We start from the raw sequence: 26,424 nt of genomic DNA, 5'->3' as shown, positions 1-26,424 counted from the left end.
GGGCTTTAATTTATACACCATGCATTGTCTTTCTATGGATCTGTGTGCTCTTTGCAACATGTTTAACATTATCCTGGCACCCTCTACAGACCCAGTCAATCTGAACTGGTAATTAGGTACTTTTTAAAGCAGACCACTTGTAGTGATACATCTGCATTTGATGACCATGCATAGCCTACATTACTGCTGTGCTGTTATGTATATAAAGTTAAGTTCTGCTTGCTTATGTCTTATCTCTTTGAATGCAAGCCATATAATTATAGCATGTTATTAGGCCATGCTATCTTATTTTAGCTGTGGCTGGTCAGCTGTTTTCAGTGTGTGGGAGTGTAGTGATTTGAACCATGGTTTCTGGAGCCTGGAGCAGGAGTAGATTTTCAAGGAAAGCTGCAGGCACTGAACCTGCAAATCCAGAATGCAGTAACTACACTTTTTGAGGGTTTCCAAATAATTTAGCTAACACTATACTAACAATGCATTTGTGTATACCAAAAAAAGATTTCTCAATTATTTTGTACAGCATTTTTAAACAAATGTGTTGTGATTGCAGCTTGCCATTATAGCGCTTTATAAACAGTATTTGCTTGGCACATTTTGAAAGTGTACTGCTGTACAGTACATAATTATCAGGGGAGACCTTACATTTCACAGTACATTATGACAGTGAGCACACGTTGTTTTATTTTATGTAAATGAGTGTTTATTTTGTAAAGGATAAAGATAAAAATTACATTAATAAGAACTGCAGTGACACAGTTCAGTATGAGTTGTATTTTCTTTTAAGGAGCTGCTTTATGATACTGTGTGTGTATGTGTGTAGCTGTTCCCAGGCAGCCTTGTGCCTGATTTAGCCGGAATGTTCGGATAGCAACAGTAACAACTTTTAGCTGGAGAAGTGAGTCGCACATCTCAGCTGTAGAGTCACTCAGTGACCATGTTCTGCCCCCTCTCCCTCCCTCCCTCATTTTTCTACCTGACATCTTCAAACTATTTCCGCGTCATTCCTGCCTCGCGCCGTTTGAAGAGACACTGTGAAACTAAGCCGACCGCCCCGCCCACAAACTCGGCCGCTACCCAATCACAGCCAAGTATGGGACTTTATATAGCCAATTGCAGTGCAGCTGCCATCGCGTCGGGTAGCAACAGACCCCATAGAGGGTGCTTGCTGAGTGAGGGTAGAGCTGCATTTACCCAAGTACCCAGAAGTTCTAACATTTAGAAACACTGAATGAACAAAATGTAGCCTTTCTGTCTAACATGGTGACAACAATAAAACCTAGTTTAAAACCTTAGCTTATTATAAATGCAGCTCTGTCATATTTGCCTCAGTCACATACATTATTGTAAAAACGTTCATAATCATAGCCATCTGTGTGAAACGTTGTCCATTTTGGGAGGCATTAATCAACCCACTGTCAAGTCGTCCCTTTCCCCATGCCCCTGTATCCAGCCAGGTCCTCCATGAACATTACAAATTGCATTTGTTAGAAGAGGACCACATATATATTTTTTTAGATCCTGAACTGTATATAATATAAAATCAAAACTATCATTTTGAAAACCTTTGTTTTGTGAAAGTGATGATACCATTTTCAGACTAATACATACAGAAAAGTAATATGCGCCTACTAGGAAGTGGTTATAAGTAGGCTATGTAGCAACCCATTTTGTTTTTGGCCACGCTTTATCTATAAAACTGTGTAACGGGTTTAAGTAAAGGTTGTCTATGTATGCGTGAATATAAAGTTCCAGTATATATATCCCGCTGTTACTATAAATGGCCAGGACAGCAGAGGTCTGCTGGAACAGACTAAGTGGTCAGAGGGAAGGTTACTGTCCCACTAACTCACGTAGGTTGTTGATAACGTGCATTAAAATAAGCATCTGAGTGGTGGTTTAGGTGGACATCCACGTGAAATATCGCAAATGTTGTGTTTTCACACTGTGTGTGTATGTAGCGGTTTCACCGGTACAAAGTGAAGCTGCGCCAGACTGAGCAGCCCCGACCCCCACTCTAGGCACATGGTACGGTCCATATCGCAGGGTGGGGGAGCTGTGAGGGAGAGGGACACAGATTCCTTCTAACGGAGAAGCACTAAAAGGGAAACGGGCGAGAAACATGAGTCGAAATCGCCCTTGTGAAGGTTTCCACCTTGAAGAATTAAAACAATTATCCCTAAATTGTGAGAAGGACATGTAAAGGAGGACGTTTAATGTGAGAAAAGAGAGCGGAAGCAGACAGAAGAAGAGGCGCGTCATGAAGCTATGTACGTCGTCTGACAACAAGCTCAGGAACTTTACCGGATCTGCTTTCTTTACTTTGACACGACTTTAAAGTGTTGCTTTGTTGTTGTTCTGACGCTGTTAGTATTTTTGTTTTAGTGGGATTACCTCAGAGGCTGACATTTTTCTGGATCGAGTTCTGTTTTCGTGAACAGAGGGGACTGTGGGAGTTTGAAAGTACAATGCAGGCCCACAGCGGCTTATTTTTTCTATTTCTTCAACACGGATACTGGATCTAAACTTTTGTTCCCGGATTTATTCCCTTGCATTCCCCCCAACGGAAAAACAGTACACTGTCCCTATTTGTATTGGTGCGTCATTTTGTTCCTGTTAGCCCGTGAGTGTGGATCTCTAGCCAGCAGAACTTTCTCTGGAGCTGCACGTCTTTCTGAAATCAACACGTTGCACTGGAACTGTTTGTTTACATCTGTCTGTGCATTTGATTGTTGTAACAGAGGCATCCCGTCCAGTGTATGGGGATAACATTATTGTCTGGCCTTTTAAAAGGGCTCCTTTTCACCCTGGCAGAGGCCAGCCACCTTCTGCTGTAGGCGGGTGAAGGGGAGGCTCCTGAAGCTGGCTGGACAGGCTCTGTGACATTGGCAGCGGAGGGCTTTGTGTGTCACTGGATTAATCTGAGTGGTAACATCACTCTACACTGCCCTACTCTGTCCAGTGACCAGTCCCCCTGAAAGCACCCGTAATTGGAGCTATATTTAGCTTAAGGGATGGGGTAAAAGCGGTCAACTGGAAACCCAACTCCCCTCCACCTCCTTCTCTTCCTATAACACTACCTCGCCCAGCCCACCTGTCAGCATGCTGGGCGAGCCTGGTTAGCACACACTTGACTTTCAGCTAGTTAATGTGTTTTACTAGTAGTGTGGGAGAATAACAAGTGGATTCACTTATTCTGCTGAATAACATGAGATCTGTTGGGAATTTACTGACCAGAGAATACTAGCTGTACTGTATTCCCCTGGTTAAGGATTTACTGGACAAACAAACCTGTACTGGATTACTATTAAGATGTCTGAAGAACTATTAGCTGTGTACTTTTGGTTCGAACGGCTAGGGCTTAGTAAACATATCATAAGCGACTAGAGTTTATGCCTTTACCCCTCAGACATTTAGCTCAAACTATTCATTATAGTGGCTACTTGTTCACAAACTGTAAGAAAGTTATACTTTTGACTTCTTCAAATAAAAGTCACCAGCCACCTGGAGCACTACAAATCTCCAGCACACAGAAAGAATGCATGAAACTGACGAAACCAACAAAACAAAAAGCTAACCTGACTAACCAAATATTCTATATTTCCCCATTCCCCAAACCTACAGAGAAAAATAATATATATGTAAAATGAGAGATCTATATCTATAGTTAACTCCACAGAAGAAAGAGATTACATCCTTTATATTTTTACTTCAGAGAGACAAGCTGCCTGTACACCAGTTGGTTGCCTTAGAAACCACAGTCACAAAAAAAAGAAACAAGCCAGAGAAGACGGTGCCTTTTGATTGGTTGGTCGGTTTCCCACCATTTCAACATTCATTGATTTAGTTGGATGTAAACTGTTGAAACGAACTCTGGGATTGAAGACACGTCTCATGAGGGACTAAACCCCCACACGCCCACCTGTCAAAGTGTTTTGATTGACAGTTTTTCCCTGCTGGATTGAACTATTGCCAAGCATTTCCATGGTGATCACATCATCATCATCATCTGTGGAGGACAAGCCTGTGCCCTCTTGCAGGATGGTCCAAACAGAACCCTGGATCGCCACCGGCCTGCTGCGCAAGAACAAGAGTCAGTACACACACATACTCACCTGAACACAGAACCACACACTCACAATCCCAAATCATAGTGTAAACTCTCTTCCTTCATTTACAGATCAGCCACAAGTGTGTAAGTCTCAGAGTTGATACCTGTGGTTTTTGTGTCTGCAGTTTGTCATCATAGGATTCTTATTATTTAGTTTCTGTCAGTCATTTGGCAGAGATGCTATGTGTGTACAGTATGTGTGTGTTTGTGTTGCTGTTGAGTGGTGATGCTGACGTTTTTCTATCCCTGTCAGTGTGAGCTGCAGCAGGAAGCTTTGCTGTGTCAGACAGTTTGACGTGGTCAGTCAGGCAGTGGGACACTGAGCTGAGAGACGGGATGTGAGGATGCTGAACAATCCACACTGTGATTAGATGTGTTGTCACCTCACACATGTTGGATTATAATTTGGTACTCTTTACCCATTATTTCATTTACAATATGAACCGTGGCGAAAGGTTAAAACTGGTGTGCCATAGCCCAAAAGTGCTATGGATCAGCTTGTCAACTTGTGAATTAGCTATTTTATTACTTGGCGCCACAAGTGCAACAAGTGGTCTGTCAGGGCTGGCCTGCGTGTCCATTGGCTGTCTTCAGTAGTTTACCATTCTCAAAGTACAGGATAAAAGAGCTAGCTTGCTCCACCACATAACGAAACACAAGTTTACAGAGGATACAATAATTTCAGTTTTACGTACTGTGAATACTACACATAATTGCTGACCTAACCTGAAACCAAGCTCGTAAATCAGTTTTCTATATTATTCTTCGCTAAGCAGCTATGTTTATCTTCTTTTTTAATCCGGACCATTAACGTCGTACGATTTAACACTTTTTTAAGAATGTCTAATGTTGTTTTTAAGCCAACACTTTTATCCAAAGCGACAATAAGTGCAATCAACAATAAGGATACATGGTCGGAACAACAGGAATCCTGTAAGTAAATTAGCTCCAAATAAGCCAAACTATTTCTAGTGCTACAGACAGAGATATGTTTTTCTTTATTGGCCAAGGTGCAGATGAAACAGCTGGGTTTTGAGTCTGCGAGACAAGATGTGTAGAGTTGCTGCTCAATGGGGGAGCTGGTTACACCTTTTTTATTGCCATGATAGCAATCAGGGGTGTTCTTGCTAAGGGATACCTCGGTCCCAACTGCAGTAGGGAAGGAGCAACCGATAGGGTGTATGTCTGATTTAACCATGTTCTGGATGAAGGAAGGGTCTGATCCATTCACAGAACGGTAGACCAGTGTCTTGAAGTGGATTCGCGCAGCTACTGGCAGCCAGTGAAGGGAGCTGAAGAGCGTCATAGTGTGGGAGAACTTAGAAAGTTTGAAGAACAGTTGGGCTACTGTATGCTGGATGAGCTGCAGAGGTCGGATGGCACTTGCAGGTAGGCCAGCCAGGAGGGAGTTGCCGTAGTCAGGGCGTGAAATGACAAGAGCCTGGAAGCTGTGCCACCTTCTGAGTCAGTAGTATCCCCTTGATGTTGGGAAGAGTGTAAATTTGCTGGGCGGTTAGTCGTCCAGCGTCACAACGATTTCCTTGCAGTTTGAGTCGGGGACACAACATAGGTGCCCGTCTTGAGAGTCAGGTTACAGATGGGGGTGTCCTTTGCTGAACGGAAAAGCATTTCTGTCTTGTGAACGTTGAGCTTGAATTCAAGTGTTGTGTAGAGATCCACTGAGAGATGAGAGCCAGACAAGCAGATATTTCCGCAGCCACCTGGGGAAATATTCAGTTGTTTATCATCTGCGTAGCTGTTGTAGGAGAAGCTATGATAGTAAGTGAAAGAGCCAAGTTAATTGGTGTAAAGAGAAAGAAGGAGGGGACCAATGACAGAGCCCTGAGGGACCCCGTTGTTGGGTTGACAAGGGCCGGACACAGACCCTGTCAAAGTTACCCTGAAGGTCTTTGAGGTAGGATTTGATGTGTACCACAAGGCTTATAGAAGAGGTTTCTTCAAGTCAAAAAAGTCAAGGCTGCTTAGTCTAATTGTGGACCACCGGATGTAATGTTAAGATTCGCATGTCTTTACTCGCTCGAGTCTCAAACTAGACGCGCTGGTGAGGAGGCGGGGCTTATCTCCATGTAGATACTATGGAATATACCAACTACAACAACATTAACATAGTTTACCAAGAATTAATTGTAATACATGTATCAAAACGATGCCAAAATAACTTCAAACTGATACAGATTAGTAAGAAAACATGAATTATTGCTTTGACAACTGTGCTTACAAGACGGCAGGCGAAACACTTTTAAAATGTGTGTTTTCTGAATGGAGATCGGAACGATCAGGCTAGGATAAGCTAACATGTAGTTGCTCTGTCCACACTCACAACAACATCATACTGACATAATTAAATCAGCGATGCCATAGACAGTCTGTCGTTTGTACATTTATAACTATTCTCCAGTTTCTCAACAGATATGAAGAGCTGTGAGCTCGGTCTGCTGTCGCCCAGCGACAACAGCTACTGTTTGGTTTTCTTTTCAACGTCAGTGACGGCAGGCTGAGATCTGCACCGTGGATTGGCTAACGCGAGACACTGTCACACAAATTTGACTCTTGAGTTGAAAAATGTTAACTCGTGAAGCCGGCAATCGCATCATTCGCGTCTATCCGCGTCTTTGCATTTGCTTGGCATGTAATTGCGACGCGCTAAAAATCACTTCGCGTCCGGTGTGAACGTATCATAAGTAAGTGATCTCAACGACTTTTAGTGCTTCATGAAAATGTATGTGAAAATTTGTTGATGCAAATAATTAACAGCAGTTGAAGCGCCCCTGTGTCTTGGAGAAGATAATACGATATTGACACATTCTGTGCCGCATTGCTAAGGTTTCAAAAGATATTTACATGTCTGTTAAAACATTTATTTGTCCTTGTTAATCAGTTGTTTTATTTTTTTATTATATTAGTAAATTCAGCTTGAAATAGTATAATAATAATTACATGCAAAAAGCATTAACATATGTAACATATGTTACAGACAAATCTAGATGTTGTATAGTATAATTAAATGTTATTGTTTTCAAGAATCCCATGGTCCAGTTCCAACTGTTCCTCCTAAATCCTGAACCCTCATAGACTTTATCAATGTCGCTTGAGGTCTCACCATATGTGAGGACTACCAAAGTCGTTTAATGAATGGTACATTACTAAGTGAAATCCTGCTTCCTGGACTTACAAATCTTACACTGTATTAAGTTTAATGAAGTGATATTTTTGCTGATATGTTATAAAGTTCTGTCAGACTAAAACAAATTTGATGTCAAATCCGACCATTGTAAGAGAGATATTTAACACATAGTTCTGGTACACTACATGTACGATTAAGTTTAGAAGGAAAACATCTTGCCGACCTCATCAATGATTTATTCTAAACACTTAAAAAGTCTGTGACGTAGTCCTCAAACTCTGAGTCCACGGTGAGACGGCCCTGAGCCCTCACAGGACTGATAGTCTGTGAGTTCACAAGGAGGCACATGGGGACACGCCCCATCTGTTACTCATGAGGGTCTATCACAGCAGCTGCCCCATCATGTTTGCTGTGGTAAACTACTGTTTATATATAAAGCAACTGGTTGTCAGCTCTGTTCCATCTACATCATCACTACATTGAAATACATATAAAAAGGGTCAGGTTCACCTTTTTTTTGTTTTAATGTACGTAACTAACTTGTCATACTAGTAATTATATTTTCATTCTGTTGAATATGCTGATCACAGATCAGAATAACACTTATTTTTATTGACTCAAAGCACTCATGTCAACTGCTGGGGTTGGATTAATTGAACTGTTAGTTTAATTTTCAATGGGATTCGTAGTGGTCATTCTACATTTATAAATGCAGGTTTGTGTCGCCTTTTTGTCTTTTATTCATTCCATTCACTTCCCCTCATATTGGTAATCGTTACTGGATATGTCATACTTTTTATGCAATTCCAGATACAGATCCAATTAGTCACCCTAACTCAATTATCCCTGTTTTTGGTGGTTATGATGGCAGTTATTTGTTTTATGAGTGCTACATGGCCAGTATTGGTCTACATTGTGTCACTCATTTTGTAATTCCTTAAACATAGTATTTTGAAAAAAATTCAGCCAATATCTTTCGACTGCATCAATTAATTGACTGTTACCTGTGATTTACTATGGTCTACAGAGTGTGCGGTGCTCAACAGAGCCCGGGACTTTTATCAAAACCAAGAGGTGTGACCATAGAACACTTGTTTAATCTTTACATTGGCTAAGGAAGGGTAAAGGCCATATGATTGTATATGTGCAGCAGTAAATCAGTTCCTTTGTTATAAGAAGAAAAAATAAATCCCCCAGATGACGTAAATGCATCAAATAACAACCAGCATAGTGAATGCATTATATGGAAACCAGCATTATATAGAAACCAGCTGCAATGATTTATCGATCCATCAGTCAGAGCAGTGATGGATGCTGGCGCAGTTTAACTCGTATCAATTATGATAAGCGTTATTTTCCTGCACAGAAAAGTGTGTTGTTTCTATATATAAAATAGCTGAACGACACGTATGTAGTAAATGGTTTTACTCTTTATTTTCCATAAAAGCGAGTTTGTTAATAGCAACATAAGAAGGACACTTATAACCGTAAATGACGTGGCTTTATCTAAAAAACGGACAGCACAAGTAGTCACAGGCCTACGGAAAATTAATACCCAATTTCTCTGGTCTCCCTTTAACATAATTTCCAGAATATGGAGAAAACTGGGATACATTTCATAACCGTATTCTCCCTAAAATATAAAAAAAATATTGCAAGCTGAAATCATCATATCATATCTAATCTGAGTGACTACTGGGAATACTGATACTCCCAAACTGTCGGCTGTAGTTATAACGTTTTTATTTAGCATTTTTCTGATGTCAGTAGTTAAACTTCCTTCTCTGCTGTGACTTGGGTCAGTCTGGCCTTCAGGGTTGCAGACAGCGCAAGGAAGAGCACTGTCAGACGAGGACCAACCAATACTGTCAAAACTAAGAGGGGTAGCAGTGCCCCCTTCATACATAGACCAATCCTGGCTCTGACTTAATGTGATTGGCTGAGTCGTTTTTAGTTTGTATTTTTTTATTTTATATTGAAAAACATGGTGTATCTGAGTGTGTGTGAATGTGCGAGCAAGTGTAACTACTTTAGCACTTTAATGTATGACTCTGCAGTAAACTGTGACTTAGTGTTTTTGCCTGGCGGGGCTTGTTTTGATTCAGTGCGGCGGTAAGGTGGCTGGTGTCAGCATGACACCCTAACTAAAAAACTGTTTTATGTTGAAACTACTGCCAAAATATATTAGGCCTCTCAGTCCCGGGTTGAAGTTTAGTCCCAGTATATCCCTTTTCGCTGCTCATGGCCCAAAAACTTCATTAACGACAACAATGTGTGTTAATGGGCCCTCGGCCATATTTATATACAGAGCTCTCCCTCCCTTTCAGTGTGAAGCTGCTGTAAAGTCAATTTTTTATGTCTCTTCAGTAAATGTAGCAAATTACAGTTCAAAATACTTCATTTGAAATATTGCTTAACAAAAATTGCAACGGCATAGGCATCAACATTTACGAAAGCAAACATTTTCATTTTGTAAAAGACTCATTACAAAATTTAAAAAATATATATATTATTAAATTATACTTAGGGACATTCGTGTGTCCGTCACTTTATGGTTGCAGCTGGTTAGATTAAGGTTATCTTAATTACATTATTCACTGCTGAATTGCTTAAAGCCCCGGTCACACTGTCCCGAAATTGACACACAAGATAAAGGACATTTTCAAATTCGGCTCTGATCGTAACAACATCGGGCCATTCGTGAGGGCATCTTAAGCCATCGTATGACCGCCGGTGGAGTTTCTCAGGCTCCGGCAGCAACTTCGTGAGCGGTGGCAAAATCTTTGGCATGCCAAAAAATTGCCGAAGGACCTTGCGAAGGTTTATTTTCGTGTTGAATTTGTGTGTCCATTTTGCCTTTCGTAAGGCACTTGTCAGGGCATCTTGTCAAATCGTGTCATCTTCGTCTTTACTTCGTCTGATCATCGGTGCCATCGGGCATTTTTCGCCTCACGAAGACAATACGAAGGAAACAAGAAGCTGCCCGATTGTCTTAGGAAGGCAACACGACTACGTGAAGCCCTCGCAATGCCGTCGTGTAGCCATCGATGACATCGAGATTGCATTTATTGCACAACAAAATCATGTAGACATATTATGTAAATAACCCAATTTGTGTTCTGTGAAACTGAAAAGGATATTACACTGTTTTTGTTACTTTCGTTGCAGTTGTATTTCTTAAATGTAATATAGGTTAACTTCCTGTTTTATTTACATGCTTTTATTTTGAAGGCGAGTTTACGCTGTTGACAGGAAGTTGTTGTTGCTTTGGAAACAACATGGAGATAAGTAATATCTTCTAATCTATATATAAAGACGGAGAAAGTAAAGAATAAAGTTTATGTTTAAATGTTAGCACCCCCTGAAGAGGCACAAGCTCTTACATTGAGTCTGGATACATTCTAAATCATCAGTAACGTCTACGACCATATTTCTGTGTGTGTTTCGGGTGCCATCGTGTGGCCTTCTGTAGGCATCGTACTTGCTTCGGTTGTTGCTTGGCTGTTGGCCATCTTCGTGCGAAATTCACAATTCCATATTTGTGTGTCCATCCGGTGTCAATTTCGGGATATTGTGACGCGGGCTTAACCTAAACCCTTTTGATTTGACTCATTTGACAACAAAAAAATAAACATTGACAGAAGACTAGAAAAAGTTGCATCTAAGAGTCCAAATGCTAAATGAACTTGCTAAAAATGATTGGGCTACAATTACAACTGATGGGCCACAAACATAATTGAAGTTTCAGCAACTAATGTCCGTCTAGAAAACATCATGTGAGGAAAATGGCCTAAACTTAGCTGGTTAATCTCTTTTTGTAGAGGAAGCGCTCTCTTTTTGTGAAACCCTGCAAATAAATAAACAGGCGTGTTAGCAGTGGAATCAAGACCCGACCTATCGGGAAATGGGGAGTCTGGGATTTATGAGGCATTCAGCTGTCAGCTGGCTGGCCCACGGCTGGGAGCGAGAAACCTATCTGGCTGTATGTGATTACCAGCCTTTTGCACAGTATGTTGTTAGATTTTAACAAAACCTGCAGAAAAAGTCCATCCCTCATTCCCTCCACATCTGACATAACAAATATACTCTATTGTTGATCTATAGAGGTGTGTTCACACAGGTGTAAAGGCTGTAGTTGTACTGTATGAAAAGTATCCAAAGCATTTAATTTTGCACCCTTTTTTATATCAGACATTTTCGGCTTGTGCATAAAACTGATCCAAAAGTCTTTCATTGTGTAGCCTTACTGACACTAACCAGAGAAAACACAAAATTCAGACAATTAAACAAAAAGGAAAACTTGTAGTTGACACATGTAAACAATGCCAAGTAGTAGTTTACACTACATAGCAATATCTTTTTTCTTGGATGTATATTGCTTTATGAGAAAGAAAGAAAATGGCACAAACTGGCATTAATCCGAGAGCAACACCGCAATAAATATTTTATGTATTTATATCATATTACTTACTACCAATAAATGTGTTCTCTAATACACCAACATAGTTAGTTAATTGTACCTATACCTTTTACGTGGTGATTTAACCTTCCCTTAAGGCCCCTCCAATCAAAATGTGTTCTTACTGGTACCTCCCTTTTTATATGTTTGTGTCTCAGTGAACCCAAACAGCCTGTGTACCAACAGTACACATGTTTGCTGTTAACTAACTGTGTTTATACGATAGCTTCATCTCTGACTTGCTCCATCAAGTAACAGGTTTAGAACAAGTGGGAACATTTGGATGAAGGTGAAATGTTTTCAATGCTCAGGTGCATCTTGGGCTCACTCCACGCCTAGTGTGTATCCATGTGCATTTGGATCTTTGCCCTTCCTTGTATGCACCTGCTGTCTGACCCATATCTTTAGATTGCAGCTCCATGTCACTCTTTACCAAGAACTGTCTTGCTAAGTATGTTTATATGGGAACTAGTAACTTTGTTTTGATCTGGATTATTGACATATGCAATCTGGTTATTCATTACCCTGGATACTTCATTCTAACTGTATCCATCTTTCTGATCACTTTTGTCTAGTTTTCCCTTCAAGTACACCAGGTCATTTAACAAATGCAGGTTCGTAAACTACAGTATCCAAATAATTTAGTGTTAGCCTCAGAGCCTTAAGGGGGGAACATGTTATCAAGTTTAAAGTTGAATGCATCAGTTGGCCTTTGAGGGCTCGATTAAGAAGTTCCAGCTTTTGCTCTTAGAAAATGCAGGTTAACATTTTGGGCTTTATATACAGTTGTAAACACATTGGTTGTGTACTGTATTATGCACCTATGTAAAAAATATCCCTATTTTTTGTTTTATTAGTTTTGTTGTAGGCTGTCCATTGTTCTATATAAGGAAACAAAAATGTTTCCTTATATATAGACTAGAGTTCAGAGTCAAGAATGTCATTGTACAGGGAAACTTGATTTAACTGTGCATATGACAATTAGCGTTTACTCTTGATAGGAATGGTGATTACCTGATCAAAAACGGTCACAGCCACAAAGGAAAGAAATGCAACATATATGAGCCTTAATTAAAATGTCCTGAAGAGTCAGAGTTAAAGCATATTGTCACTACATTGATCAAGCTATTATTATCTCAATTAGGACAGTTTTTTTATGATGGACGTAAGCTTGGACTGAAGTGGTATTGCATTTGAGTTGAAATAGATTTGTGTGTACACACCAGTAGTAAAGAGACCCTTCTTTGTGGCAGTGTTGCACAACTGTTGGTCCCCTCTGTTGGCTCAGCATTGTTTTTCCTCGTCTAACATAATGTGAGCAGGCAGTATTAGTTTGTGGCAATACTCTGCTGCCTGGAGTGACTCCTAACTGTTAACCTAAATATTGTTGCATAACAATGTAACAATATTTAGCATCAACACAACATTGATGGATATGTGACAGTCTGCAGAAAAAGAGAAAAATGTCTCTTATAAAGACATGCTGAGCAGTCATCTGATTAAAGTCAGGAAAGATGGGAATAAGGGATGATGAATAGAGGAGAGAATGATTTTGAGGGGTTGAGGGGTTTGAGATGGGAGGAAGGATGATGAAGGAAAGGGGGAGGAGAGAGTGGCTGGTAGGGTGGGTTGGGTTGCTAGGGGAGAGTATGTCAGACTGCTGCTGCTGAGAGCCTGCCTGCTATTGGAAGCTACTTGCTTAGCAGGAGAGAGGCGGAAGAGGAGAGAGAGAAGTAGCTAATGAGTATTGTAGGCTGGTTGCTGAGACAGCACTGGGTTTATTTATAGAGTGCTGGCCAGCCAGCCCTTAGATACCAACAGCGAATCAGCTGATAGAGAAAGAGGGGGCCCCGGCCAATGGCAGCGCAAGAAGGGGGATGCCAGATTGAGGAAGTGCTGTGAGTGCCTCTCAGTCTCTTAAAGAGACGGTGCAGATTTCTCAGTACTAGGCAGATATTCTCTCTCCAGCAGTGTCATATCTCTGAGCAGGCCAAGACCGGAGCACCACAACAGGCCCAGAGACAGTGATTGGACTACCCTCTCTATCTTATATCACACAACACACAAATACAACTCCATTTAGCCAAGGAGCTCTTAAATTAAATTCATGTGTGGCAAAAGCTATTGAATACTGAATAGGAACCTATAATACGTGTTAAATGTAATGTTAAGATTGATAGAAATATAGCCCTGAAAATCTCTTTTCCGTAGACGGTTCGAATCGATCTATTTACATCTACAAAAACCCAGGTTTGCCATGTAGGGCTTTCCACAAGAGACCCAGTACAGCAAGTGTTATCTGCTCTGATGTTGTCAACCAGCTTGTTAGCAGGGTCCATCCATGTTGGACTGCTCCATGCTGCCTCTCAATACAATCTTTATCCACATAGATATAGATTTGCTGTAATGACAAATTGAGCAATGCCCTCTAGTCTTCCCCTGCAACTGCACCCCTGTACATGGTTTAAGCACGGTTACCAAGTTTGAAAATGACTACAATGTGTTTCCTGGCACTTAATACCAACAAGACAAAGGACCTTATTCATATTGGAACTGAGGTTTAGCATGTTGCCAGCATCAAGTTGTCCACATCTCCAAAGACCTCTGTTGAAGCCTCAACACCTTAAAGCTGGTCAAACACGCTCACCCTCAAATTCTGCTTTACCACTTTTTGCACTGGTTCGATCCCTTATTCATTTTGAGTCTTAGTACTTGTATTATGGCTGGTTGATGCCAATTATCAACTGTTTTTTACAACATGTAGTTTCAGATTTTGCATTGCTTTGAGACAACCACAGTTTCCATTCCTCACTTTAAACACCTCTTCCAAATGGATTTGTGAAATTCATCATCTTACCTTTGTGTAATGCTTAAGGCATTTGATCAAATACAAATGATGCGTTGAGTTGTTGCTGATAACCAGAGTTGTATCATTGTGCCATTCTACACAACAGACCATACTACTACACTGCTATGTTACACAGCAGTCTATATATCCAGAATCATGTAACCATTCAACATAAACTAGTTCAAAGTGAGTGCCATATTATAAGTTGATATTTAGGCACATTTATAAATATTGTTTTTCCCATTTGTTGTTGGTATTTTCCAGCTGCCAGAATGGAACCATCACCCCTTGAAGCCTTTAACAGTAATTCACAGGTTGCTCATTCAGACAGAGGCTGCCACCTCCATCACTCCTCCCAGTCCAGCAGCTGAACTGGAGGAAGAGAAGTGGTCAGCAGCTCAGCCACTCCCTGTCCACTGTAAATCAAAGCATCATTCATTATGCAGTAAGCCTCTCTGTATTCTTACTCACACATGTCCTTTTTTGGTTGCTAGCTCACTTTCTATGTGAGGTTGCAGAAAGTGCTTGCACTGGCTGATACATTTAAATAAACAGATAACATATCAATCCTTATCATATCATCTGCTCACTTGCTCTTGAGCCATGATGCTCACACAAACTACCGGGTGTGCGTTACACATCCACAGTCCACCAGCATATGCTTACGTTGAAAGGTCAAAGAGCAGCTGATACTGCTCACTGATTGGCCATTACAAACTCTGGCTCTGATTGGCTGTAGGATTGTGTTGATTTTCCACCTCTTTCCTGAGAAAGATGCAGACTTGCTGTGTTTGCTTTACAGGAAGAGACTGAGAGATACAAAACTCAACCACTATCATGTGGTTTTGTTGACCACATGTAGCTTTGGGAGTGGTTCTCTTTGCTCGGCCCAGTTGTGGCCCAGCATGTTGAGGGGCTGAACTCGCATAAGAAGCCGGTAGAGATCACTTTGATTGGTTGTTGTGAATCACTGTTTCAGAAGTCTTACATTTCAGGGATATGGGATAATGGTGCAGACTGTCTGTGGCTGCCTTTTTGGTGTGTTTAAAGGCAACTTTTACCAGATAACTTTTCATTTACAGTATTATTTGCCACCTCGTAGAACCCGCAAGATTAATCTTAATACCATCCAGATCTTGAATAAAATGTTACAAAACAACAATTCTGCCATGTCAGTGTTAGAGGGATGACCTGTTCACTTCCTGTCTGTCTTTTTCTGTTTCCTTTAGTGTTCACTTCCTGTCTGTCTTTTGCTGTTTCCTTTAGTGTTCACTTCCTGTCTGTCTTTTTCTGCTGTTCCCTTTGAATGTTTTCTGACAACAGTTTGTTTACCACAGTCCAAATTGACCAATTACAATCAAGTATTTAACCAAGTCATTTAAAAAGAAGTGGAGGGAAGCTAATTATCATATTACAAAAATAAAAAGGAAAATTGCCTAAATATATATATGGCTCTAGAGCCGTTATCTCTCAGATTTGGGATCCTCCTGTGCTTGTTTTAAATCTGTAGAAAAAAACCTGAAAACAAAATACATTTATTGATTTGGGAATTTAACAGATGTCACCATCGGATATTCATTTGTTGTTTTAGCTTTGAAGTCTTCAAAGATGTATCAGCAGTGTATACTATCTGTTGGCTGAGTAACGGGAGAGGTCAGTACAGAAAGGTCAAATGTGTGTTAGGTGTCATTTTAAATATCACTTTGCAGTTTTTTTGATGACCAGACTAATAACGTTCATATTATGTGATGATATAAAATCAACTCAGATGTTGTAACTGCCAGTATCGGCTGGAGCTTTAACAACTTCTCTTCGCTTCGATTTTGTTACGTTTTTTGTAAAATGCGTTGTGCCCTTTTGGAACCTTGCAGCTTTTGGATTTGTGTTGTAGAGTATGTATTGCCAAAATGTCAAATATTAACGAGTGACTTTTTTTCTGATTGGTTGTGGGGAAAACAGAGCAGCTACGTGTCAACGATGGAGGCAAATTATTAGAATGTCTGGGGTTTCCCTCTCTAATCATCTCTCTCTCTCTCTCTCTCTCTCCCCCCCCTCAGGTGTTAGCAGCTCAGGATGTCCGCCCACCTCCTCCTCCTCCTCCTCCTCCTCCTCCTCCTCCTCCTCCTCCACTGCCCAGGGATTCTCCCTCGCTGAGCCAGCCATGACCAGCCAGCACACACATACACACCCCTCCTTCAGCTCCATCCACTCCATGGCCGAGCAGCAGCAGGTAACACTCACGCACGCACGCACGCACTCAGGCACACACACACACACACACACACACACACACACACACACACACACACACACACACACACACACACACACACACACACACACACACACACACACACAGTGACTACCTGTTTCACCTGTTGATTGTCATAGCAGCACTGCAGCAAGAGCGATGTGTTTCAATTATTTTCCATGTTTTTGATATAGAATTTGTTGCCAAGCTACTGACAAGAGACTGCTGTAGTAAGATCCTCAATGGAAAAGGGTTACATGTCATATTTTTCATTCAGAACGTTTGCAAAGACGATAGCCTCTACTAGTTAACCGGATATATCTATATACTAAGTGTTACTGAAAAAGGCCAAAACACTTCTTGAATTTGCCTAAAACAGTCGTAATAATCTCAGAAACCTCTTGGGGAAAGCTTAGGCAAGAAAACTGAAATGTGATCAAACCATATGTAAATACAAGTATGTATTAGTGTAAAGCTATCTTGGTTGTTCCATAACAGTGGAAGTAAAGTCCCAATGAAGTATCTATGTACCCACGGTTCACTCAGGTGTGTTGCTGCCTGGTGAAGCTCATGGAGAACAAGACCACTTCTTGTCCTCTCAAAAATAATCCAGGGGTGCGCCTCACTTCGGTTAAATGGATTCCTTGCGTCCCTCACTTTCGTCGTTTCCCTGCGACTAGTTCCTCCCACCAGGGAAGCATGGAGAGACGCAAGGAAACCACGAGAAACAGGGAAATTAGTTTTAAGAGCAATGGGATGTCGTTTCCTCCGGAGCGTCACGTGAAGCGACGTCCGTTTGTGATGACGCCGCATGCGCTACATCGTCCAATCAGTGAGCGATACACAGTAAGGGGGCGGGGCCAGTGTCTGAGGATTTCACCGGAGGATGGTCTGGTGGTTCCTCGATTATCGCTCCTCCGTTATCACTCCTCGATCCTCGGTCCTCCAGCAAAAATAAGGCCACTGGGACACTACTCAAGATGACGCAGACAAATCAACTTCCGGAGATACCGAGCCCGAGGACCGAGGAAATGAAAAATAACCGAAGTGAGACGCACCCCAGGAGTCATTGGAATTTGCTTATCCCATCAACATGTGATCTTTGGATTGGAGCATGTTCCACCAGCTGCAGGCGCAGGGGCTGCAAGCATTTGACTCCAACAAGGTGTCATCTTGGTACCTCTTGTGGTTGCTGCAAAGTGTGTATGGCCAGGACTGGAGGAGCAGCTTTTATCTGGAGAGGATACATGTGTGTGGCATTATGGTTGTGTCAGCACCTCTAAAATATAAAACCACAGCATGCTCTCAGAGGAACACGAGATTTCTGATCAGGTTGAGGGGGTGCATGAGGGGCTCTAAGGAGCAGATGAAGAGGGGTTCAGGCCCTTAGCTGACAAAATTGCTCAGCTAAACGTATCTTTGTGAATATAACAAATGGTCAGTAATGTCCTGATACCGGCCCAGTTTAAAACCATACCAATATGAGTCGTGTGTATGAACTGCTGCTGTCCTGTGCTGTGCAGGTGCTGTCTGATATGACCATACTCCAGCGGAGGATCCCCCCCAGTTTCAGAGACCCTGCCAGCGCACCACTGAGGAAACTCTCTGTTGACCTCATCAAAACTTACAAGCACATCAATGAGGTATGACACACACACACACACACACCTTTCTGGGTTTAAACACAATTTTAGGTATTGAAAGTATTTACCTTTTTTTTTGTGCCATACGAAATGAGTGCCTGCCAGATATTGCATATGTTGGCTATGGGATGAAAAAAATGCAGGTCCCTGCCACCATGGGTTTTCCTTATCTAAGGAAATATACTGTATATATATTTTTAAAGCAATTCTTAAGTCAACTATAGAAAGCAGACCTTTACAAATGCTATTCCCTTTAAAGTAGAAAATGATCCGTGTTCCCATCACAAATTGTTACGGGTTGTTCCTTGGCCCATGCTACACGCCTACATCATTTCCATGAAAATTGGGACAGTCATTTTCTCAACTCAGCTGATTTAACCGGCTCCTAGTCCCTGAGAAGAATGACGGTAGTTGGAGGTTTGGGGTCTTTTAGATGGTCTAGGAAGCAGAACAGGGTCCTGATCTGTTCTAATCCCCAGGTGTACTATACTAAGAAGAAGCGACGGGCCCAGCAGGTCCCTCCAGAGGACAGCAGCACCAAGAAGGAGAGGAAAGTCTACAACGACGGCTATGACGACGACAACTACGACTACATTGTCAAAAATGGAGAAAAGTGGCTGGACCGCTATGAGATAGACTCGCTGATCGGGAAGGGCTCCTTCGGACAGGTGAGGCCAAAATCTATCTGAAGTCAAAAGTATTGGCAGGAGAAAAGTACCAAAAATAAAAGTACTCGTGCGTAAAAGCCCATTTAAAAATTATATTTATTCTATATATCATATCATATTTTGACTATTGATGCATCAATGTGCTCATCAAAGCTAACAATTCCTGCTAGGAGCTACATTTGATTACTTTTGATACAGCTGCTGGATATTTGAACCTATAATTATACACCATCATTTGTATTGTGAAAACCAATACAAATGAAATCAATAACAACTTCAATTAATAATAAAAAAAAACGCCCTGCTAAATTGTTATGTTAAACAAAGGAATTGTTAGCAACCTGGAAAGTGGGACCATTCACTGTAGTTGACTCCACGGGTTATATACAAGGTGGGCTCCAGTTTTGCTGCATCTAATGAAGGAAATGCAAGATTCCGGCATGGCGTGACGAATGTGTTGATGTGTGTCTGCAGGTGGTGAAGGCCTACGACCACCATGAGCAGGAATGGGTCGCCATCAAGATCATCAAGAACAAGAAGGCATTTCTAAACCAGGCTCAGATTGAACTACGCCTACTGGAGCTCATGAACAAGCATGACACTGAGATGAAATATTACATAGGTAAGAAGGACAACACAAAGGGTACAGGGGTCAGAAAAGCACTGGCGGACCCCAACCAGAACTTTGAAGAAGGAAGCTCAGCAATATATTATAGAAGTACGCAAAACAATAAAGCGATATCAAGGCTTGTGTACTGTAGTCGGATGACGTGTTTCTCAAATGCACCTCAATAACTTTGACCCACTGATAAGGACTGCTTATATAAGATGTTAGTTATACAGAATCCCAACATTGGAATCGGGGAGGCCCTATTTGGCTTTTTGGTATTCCCTTTCCTGTAGTGTGGTATATAGACCATTTATCTAACACATACTATGACAGCACAACAAACTGGTTTGGGTCAAATGTATTATGAAAGAAAACATTCCATGACCCCTTACCTCACCTTACTTGGAAATTAGGAATTCAAATAGCATTTATTTCAGCCAACACTCCAAAAGTCTGTGTTATTCAAAGAACTGATTTCAAAGTTTTCCTGTACTCATTCTAACCTCCTTCTTTGTCTCCCTTCTCCTGTCTGGGTGCAGTCCACCTGAAGCGTCACTTTATGTTTAGGAACCATCTCTGTTTGGTGTTTGAGTTGTTGAGCTACAACCTGTACGATCTGCTGAGGAACACCAACTTCAGAGGCGTCTCCCTCAACCTCACCAGGAAGTTTGCACAGCAGCTGTGTACAGGTGGGGGGCCTCCACACACTCATGAGTCACATGTGCTTTTAGCTTCTCGTTGTCTGCCCCCGAGTGGCGGAAAAAAAGAATGCACTTCTTCTTTATCAAATCATAAAGAAAGACTGTTGCAAATCACATTCAGTAGGTCATAATCAAATGATTTTGGGTTTCTTTTATCCACAGCATTATTATTCCTGGCCACTCCAGAGCTGTCAATCATCCACTGCGACCTGAAGCCTGAGAACATCCTGCTGTGTAACCCCAAGAGATCTGCCATCAAGATTGTGGACTTTGGATCCTCTTGCCAGTTGGGGCAGAGGGTGAGCAGCGTTCATTTGTGAAAATGCATTTATTAAAGTCTATCTATTAAATTCCCGTTATTCCCTGTGGCGCGTGCTTGCTGGGGGAAGCTCCGCCCTCAGGTGATACTCATCATCATCATTTGGGTTAGAAAGATCAATGAATTCAAGTAACACTGCAATACCTGTTAGTATAAAATCAAACATCTGTTATGGTTTTGTACAAAATCATTTGACCTTTTTTTGGTCTAATGTGTTTTAAAATTCTGCATTTCGGTCATTTGTATTTGAGTTAATCAGCAGTATTTTGTGTCTATGGAAAGGTTCAATGCACAAACCAAAAAAAAAATTGAGAAGAGTTCAAGAGGCAGCAACAGACTTCACTGTCGCTCTGTTAATGGAACATGGCTCCTCCTAGTGGAGAGCTACTGAAACAGCAGGCAACCAGAGTTGGGAGGGTTACTTTAAAAATGTAATCTGTTACATTTACTAGTTATCTGGGATGTAAAATGCACATAAAAAATAGAGAAAATAAATATTAATAGGATGTTTTTTACTTAAATGTATTATAAAGAACAACAGAAAAATGTGACCTTAGAAAAGAAGAAACTAAGATATTTAGGATCAAAAATCCTAACCTGCCTTTCATTCAGCATATTCAGGCAGCAGTCTATACACCAAAAATGAAACACATGAGCACATACTTCAGTTTAAAAAAAGCAGAAATAAAATCTAGCTCCGTTTTAGTTTACAGTTAAAACTTTAAAAAAAGCTTCAAGGTATAATAACATTACTGTGTTCATGTCTGTCCTCCTCTCAGATCTACCAGTACATCCAGAGTAGGTTCTACCGCTCTCCGGAGGTGCTGCTGGGCATGCCCTACGACCTGGCCATCGACATGTGGTCTCTGGGCTGCATCCTGGTGGAGATGCACACAGGAGAGCCTCTGTTCAGCGGCTCCAACGAGGTGAGCCCTCAATATTAACTCTGCATTTAACTGTTCAGAAGAAAAGTTAGTTTAACAACTTACAGGATGAAGTGAAAAATGGATATATATTTGTATTTAGTATTAGAAGATTAGACACATTCTCCATGTTGACATGCGTTTGTGTGTGTTTGTAGGTGGACCAGATGAATAAGATTGTGGAGGTGTTGGGGGTTCCACCCGCCCACATGCTTGACACGGCCCCTAAAGCCAGGAAGTATTTTGACAAGCTGTCAGATGGCCTGTGGACAGTGAAGAAGAACAAGGACATCAAGAAGGTATCTGATCCATTTCAAAGTTTTATTCAAAGGACAACTCACTCTTCTGTGTGTGGGTGCTGCACCGTTGTTTTTGTGAGAAGTTTATCAAAAACTATTCATGACAAATCTATATTTTGCAAATATGTCCATGTTTCAGAGCAGCAAGTACCTCCCTTATCATGTGTCACCACACATTTGTTTCTGTATCTTAATATTTGTGCATGGTGTGTTTCCAGGAGTATAAGCCCCCGGCCACGCGGCGTCTTCATGAGATCTTGGGTGTGGAGACTGGAGGCCCAGGGGGCCGCAGGGCAGGGGAACCGGGACACGCCCCCTGTGACTACCTGAAGTTTAAAGGTGAACAACACACACTGAGGGGTTCTATTTACATCCATATAAATACAATCAATAAGGCAGTCAAATTCCAGATGAAGAGGAACATTTTTGGGGAAGTCACTGTTGTCAGGCTGCGTTACTGACAATCACCAATGTCAACATGTGCTACATGTGCAGCAGGAACAGAAGTCCGTCCTCATTCCCTGCATTTTTTCCTAAATACTGTGAATTCACTAACAAAGTTGAAGTTAAATGAATTGTTTTTCATTGTTCCAGGTGATACATTTATTAAAATGTCAAATGAACACCCATAATTGTCATTGAAACACCACGCACACCTGCGAGCTGAAGACACATCAGAATTTAGACAGTAGATCTCATCCAAAATAAATACCTGAGTCAGTGTGTGGAGCAGCAAGTGGCTCATCTCTTTAGCCAGTCAGGAGCCAGAACAAAGCTGTTCATTAAGTGGAAATTACATTTTGTCAAAAGCTTATTGGTCAACACAATGTGCAGGTAACATACCGTAATTTTCGGACTATAAGGCGCACCTGAATATAAGCCACAGCAGCTAAATTGAATGATGTGTACATATATAAGCCGCACTGGACTATAAGCCGCAGGTGTTTTAATGTTTAATTACCATATGTAAGGGTTCATGCACAGAGGGGATTGTCGGGAAAGAGATGGCTGTTTGAGGAAGCTCCCATTTATTAACATTTCAACAAACAAGTTGCATATTTGCATAACGTATTCAAGTGTTACCATTTAGTGCAATAGTAGCTACAGAACATGTACTGTGCTGTGTAAACTGTACTGTATCACATAGCGTTTCAGACACACAAACTTTTTAACTTTCAAACTTAAATGGTGCGCTCCCAGCGCACGTACCGGCAGTGATCTACAGCAGTGGTTTTCAACCAGTGGTACGGGGCCAAACTGTCTCGCTCTCGTAATGTCTGTCTGTCTTGCTCTCGTTCTGTCTCTCGTACCACTCTCGGTTCCACTTTTACTTTTGCGCGCTACCTGTCTCACTCTTTTCCGGCCTCCAGCTTTTCCTGCTGGAGCCCGCCCCTTACAGGTGGGGGCCGCGGACCGGCCATAGAGCCCATAGAGTTAAAGGTGGTGGACTGTAACCTGTAAAATCCATAGATTTAGGAGGTCCCCTGGTGGCCGTTAGCTGTACAAATCCATAGATTAGCCGCACCGTTATATAAGCCGCAGCGTCGAAAAATGGGAAAAAAGGCGCGGCTTATAGTCCGAAAATTACGGTACTCCATATTGACTTAGTTCCTGTGGCTAAATATTATCCTCATCATGTCCCGTAGATCTGATCCTGCGCATGCTGGACTATGATCCAAAAAGCCGCATCACGCCATTCTACGCCCTGCAGCACAATTTCTTCAAGAAGACGACAGATGAAGGAACCAACACCAGTTCATCGACGTCCACCTCTCCTGCCATGGACCACTCCCATTCAACCTCCACTACTAGCTCTGTTTCTAGCTCTGGTAAACACACAACTACAACTAATCAGCTCTGGGAAAACGATTCATCATAAAAAGTAAAAGTGTGTACTGCTGTGCTGTGTTTTGTTGTGTTTTGTTTAACCTGGCTATGTTTTGTCTCTAGGTGGCTCCAGTGGTTCTTCCAATGACAACCGCAACTACCGCTACAGTAACCGCTACTACAACTCTGCTGTTACACACTCAGACTATGAGATGACCAGCCCTCAGGTACACACAGCTGACATACACTGTCCTGGAATACACTCACAGCAGTAGTGAAATATAACACTGCCATCTAGAATACCACATTTCAGTTTAGGGATATATTTTGCAACATTTAAAGAGTAATCGAATTTCGATCTCATTAAAGATCCTGTCCTAATGGAGAAGGTAAATTGAAATGTTTTGGAGTTTCAAAAATGTGTGAAACAACACCTCATACTGTACCATAAGAGAATAGAGATAAAAGCACTGACCACATGGTGGAGCTATGATGCTACTCAACCCTCAAATAAAAGTGACCCTCTTGTTGCTCCTGAGCAGGACTTGTCCCCACAGCAGATTGTTGTGTTGCTTTTAGTTTCTTCATGATTGCATCTCATCCTCCCAGGCTCCCTCCCAGCAGCAGATGAGGATGTGGCCCGGCAGTGATGGTGGAGGTGGGGGTCAGGACCCAGCATACACCCAGTTGCTGCTCCACAAGCCGGCTGCCTCCCAACAGCACCAGCGCCACTTCCTGGACGCGCCCCACCACCCGCACCCGACCTACTCCCACCACGGGAACGGTGGCCGTGGCCTGCGGCAGGGCGGACAGACGGGCATCGGTGGAGTGGGGGGCCAGCAGGGATCCCCGCCCCAGATGAGTGACAGCATGGATGTGGGCGTGTCCCTAGGGCTGCACCACCTGGGGGCGGTGTCTTCCATGGAGGCCTCTCAGTTCGGCTCGGCCTCCCTGCCCCTCGCTCTGCCAATCGGACTGTCTGCCTTCCGGACTCGGACGGCCCCCACCGCCCCAGGGCCACAAGCCCCGCCCCCTGAGGACTACTACCCTGCGTCCAACAACAATAACCCCGCTGGGGGGGGCAGAGGGAGGCCGGACTCAGACGAGGGGCCAGCCAACTCTTGATAAAACCTGAACCATGCCCTAAAGCCATACAATTTTAACTACAACTACTACAACTACACACACAGCCAGAGTTCAGAGACAAAGAGGTGAACTTTGTGCTGCAGGAGACAGTCTGTACTGCATGAGAGGAGGAGGAGGAGGGGGGGAGGAGGAGAGGGAGAGGAGGAGGAAGATGCTGGGAGAACTCTCCTTTTATCCCATTTTATTTTTTTGTCTTTTGTTGCGACTGTAATTGGAAAGGAATGATTGTGACAAGTTTGTTTTTATTAATATTATTATTATTGTTGTTTAATATTATTTGATTTTTTCTCGGGTTTGAGGAGTTGTGTGTTCTACTTGGTTGTTGTTTAAGCCTGGAGAGGAGGAGGATGAAGAGAGGAGCCATGCTTTTCGATTTGATCTCCATTCAGATTACCTGTTAGTTCCGGCATTACAGTTTTCCATATTAACAGTCAACACACACACACACACACACACACACACACACACACACACACACACACACACACACACACACACACACACACACACACACACACACACACACACACACACGTTGCATCAAGAAGATAGAGGCTGGGTGTGAAGGGAGGAGACGGCACCACGTGTGGTTTGGGACTCATGGATGGTCTCTGTGTTGAACTCTTCTTCTCCACCTTTCTCTGCTGCTCCCCCCCGGCTGTGACAGAGGATGGAGAGAGGGAGGGCGGTGGAGGGAGGAGAAGGTGGCGGGACACTCGTAGGGATCTCCTTCTCCTCCTAGTCCCCCCCCCCCCCCCCGTCCCTGCCCTGCTTTCTTCTTTCGCTCCTCCTCCTCCTGTTGTTTCTCCTCCAGACAGCTCCTCCTCTCTGTGCTGCTAATCACCATGACAACTGGTCCGGATTGCTGCTAAAGATCCAACACAGATCAATAAAGAAATAAAAAGAAATAGAAACAGAAATTTAAAAAAAAACTTTTTAACCCTTCTGCTTAAGAGAAAAGGATAAAGTAAGAACCACTGCATCTCAATGTATTTATTACTATTTAACAAGAAAAAACAAACTGAAAGTAACCCTTTTTTCTGCTCTTCTTTGTTTGGTTGCCTTCTTTCTGCAGGTGAGCTCTGATTGGCTATTGTAACAGTGACAGTAACTGGTGACATGGGAATGCCACCGGTTGTGGGGGCTGGGTGGAGGGGAGGGGTTTGGGGCAAAATAAAGTTGGATATATAATAAGAATAAAGAGTATACTTTTGCACACCAAAGTTAAACAAACATCAGATCTCCGCTTTTCTTCCTACTAATCTGATCCTTTGTTCCTCCTGTAGACTGCGAACTGTGGCCAAAGGTCCGAGGGAGTGTTCAATATTCACTAAAGATAAGACATAACAAAACAATCACAACTTCAATACAAAACTCAACCAATGTGCTCATCAGACAAAGACTGGTGAAACATTGTTTAAGGAAGAATTCATCATAGAGGGCCCCATAACACTTCATCATAGAGGCCCCATAACAC

General features: G+C 42.2%; 1 protein-coding gene across 3 annotated transcripts in view; it reads left to right on the top strand.

Annotated features, from left to right (window-relative positions):
• The window catches only part of dyrk1b (dual-specificity tyrosine-(Y)-phosphorylation regulated kinase 1B), a 44,426-nt gene extending 18,945 nt beyond the window's left edge, over nucleotides 1-25,481 (top strand). The window contains exons 1-14 of one of the 3 annotated variants that reach the window (XM_079641094.1): nucleotides 2,038-4,090; nucleotides 14,825-15,005; nucleotides 16,618-16,790; nucleotides 18,335-18,454; nucleotides 18,934-19,122; nucleotides 19,597-19,744; nucleotides 20,272-20,421; nucleotides 20,596-20,732; nucleotides 21,532-21,678; nucleotides 21,834-21,974; nucleotides 22,193-22,313; nucleotides 23,621-23,803; nucleotides 23,925-24,028; nucleotides 24,411-25,481. In XM_079641094.1, coding sequence (XP_079497220.1) covers nucleotides 16,722-16,790; nucleotides 18,335-18,454; nucleotides 18,934-19,122; nucleotides 19,597-19,744; nucleotides 20,272-20,421; nucleotides 20,596-20,732; nucleotides 21,532-21,678; nucleotides 21,834-21,974; nucleotides 22,193-22,313; nucleotides 23,621-23,803; nucleotides 23,925-24,028; nucleotides 24,411-24,926 — 2,025 coding nt within the window. In that variant the 5' untranslated portion in view covers nucleotides 2,038-4,090; nucleotides 14,825-15,005; nucleotides 16,618-16,721 and the 3' untranslated portion in view covers nucleotides 24,927-25,481. Of the gene's footprint in view, nucleotides 1-2,037; nucleotides 4,091-14,824; nucleotides 15,006-16,617; nucleotides 16,791-18,334; nucleotides 18,455-18,933; nucleotides 19,123-19,596; nucleotides 19,745-20,271; nucleotides 20,422-20,595; nucleotides 20,733-21,531; nucleotides 21,679-21,833; nucleotides 21,975-22,192; nucleotides 22,314-23,620; nucleotides 23,804-23,924; nucleotides 24,029-24,410 lie in introns of those variants that run through there. The other 2 variants (XM_079641092.1, XM_079641093.1) reach the window with 2 other exon arrangements.
• The last annotated feature ends 943 nt before the right edge of the window (nucleotides 25,482-26,424 follow it).

The sequence above is a fragment of the Notothenia rossii genome (assembly GCF_949606895.1).
Source record: "Notothenia rossii genome assembly, chromosome: 7".
Classification (NCBI taxonomy): Eukaryota; Metazoa; Chordata; class Actinopteri; order Perciformes; family Nototheniidae; genus Notothenia; species Notothenia rossii.
The sequence above is the reverse complement of the archived record's forward strand: the minus strand, read 5'-3'. Positions and strand labels throughout refer to the sequence as shown.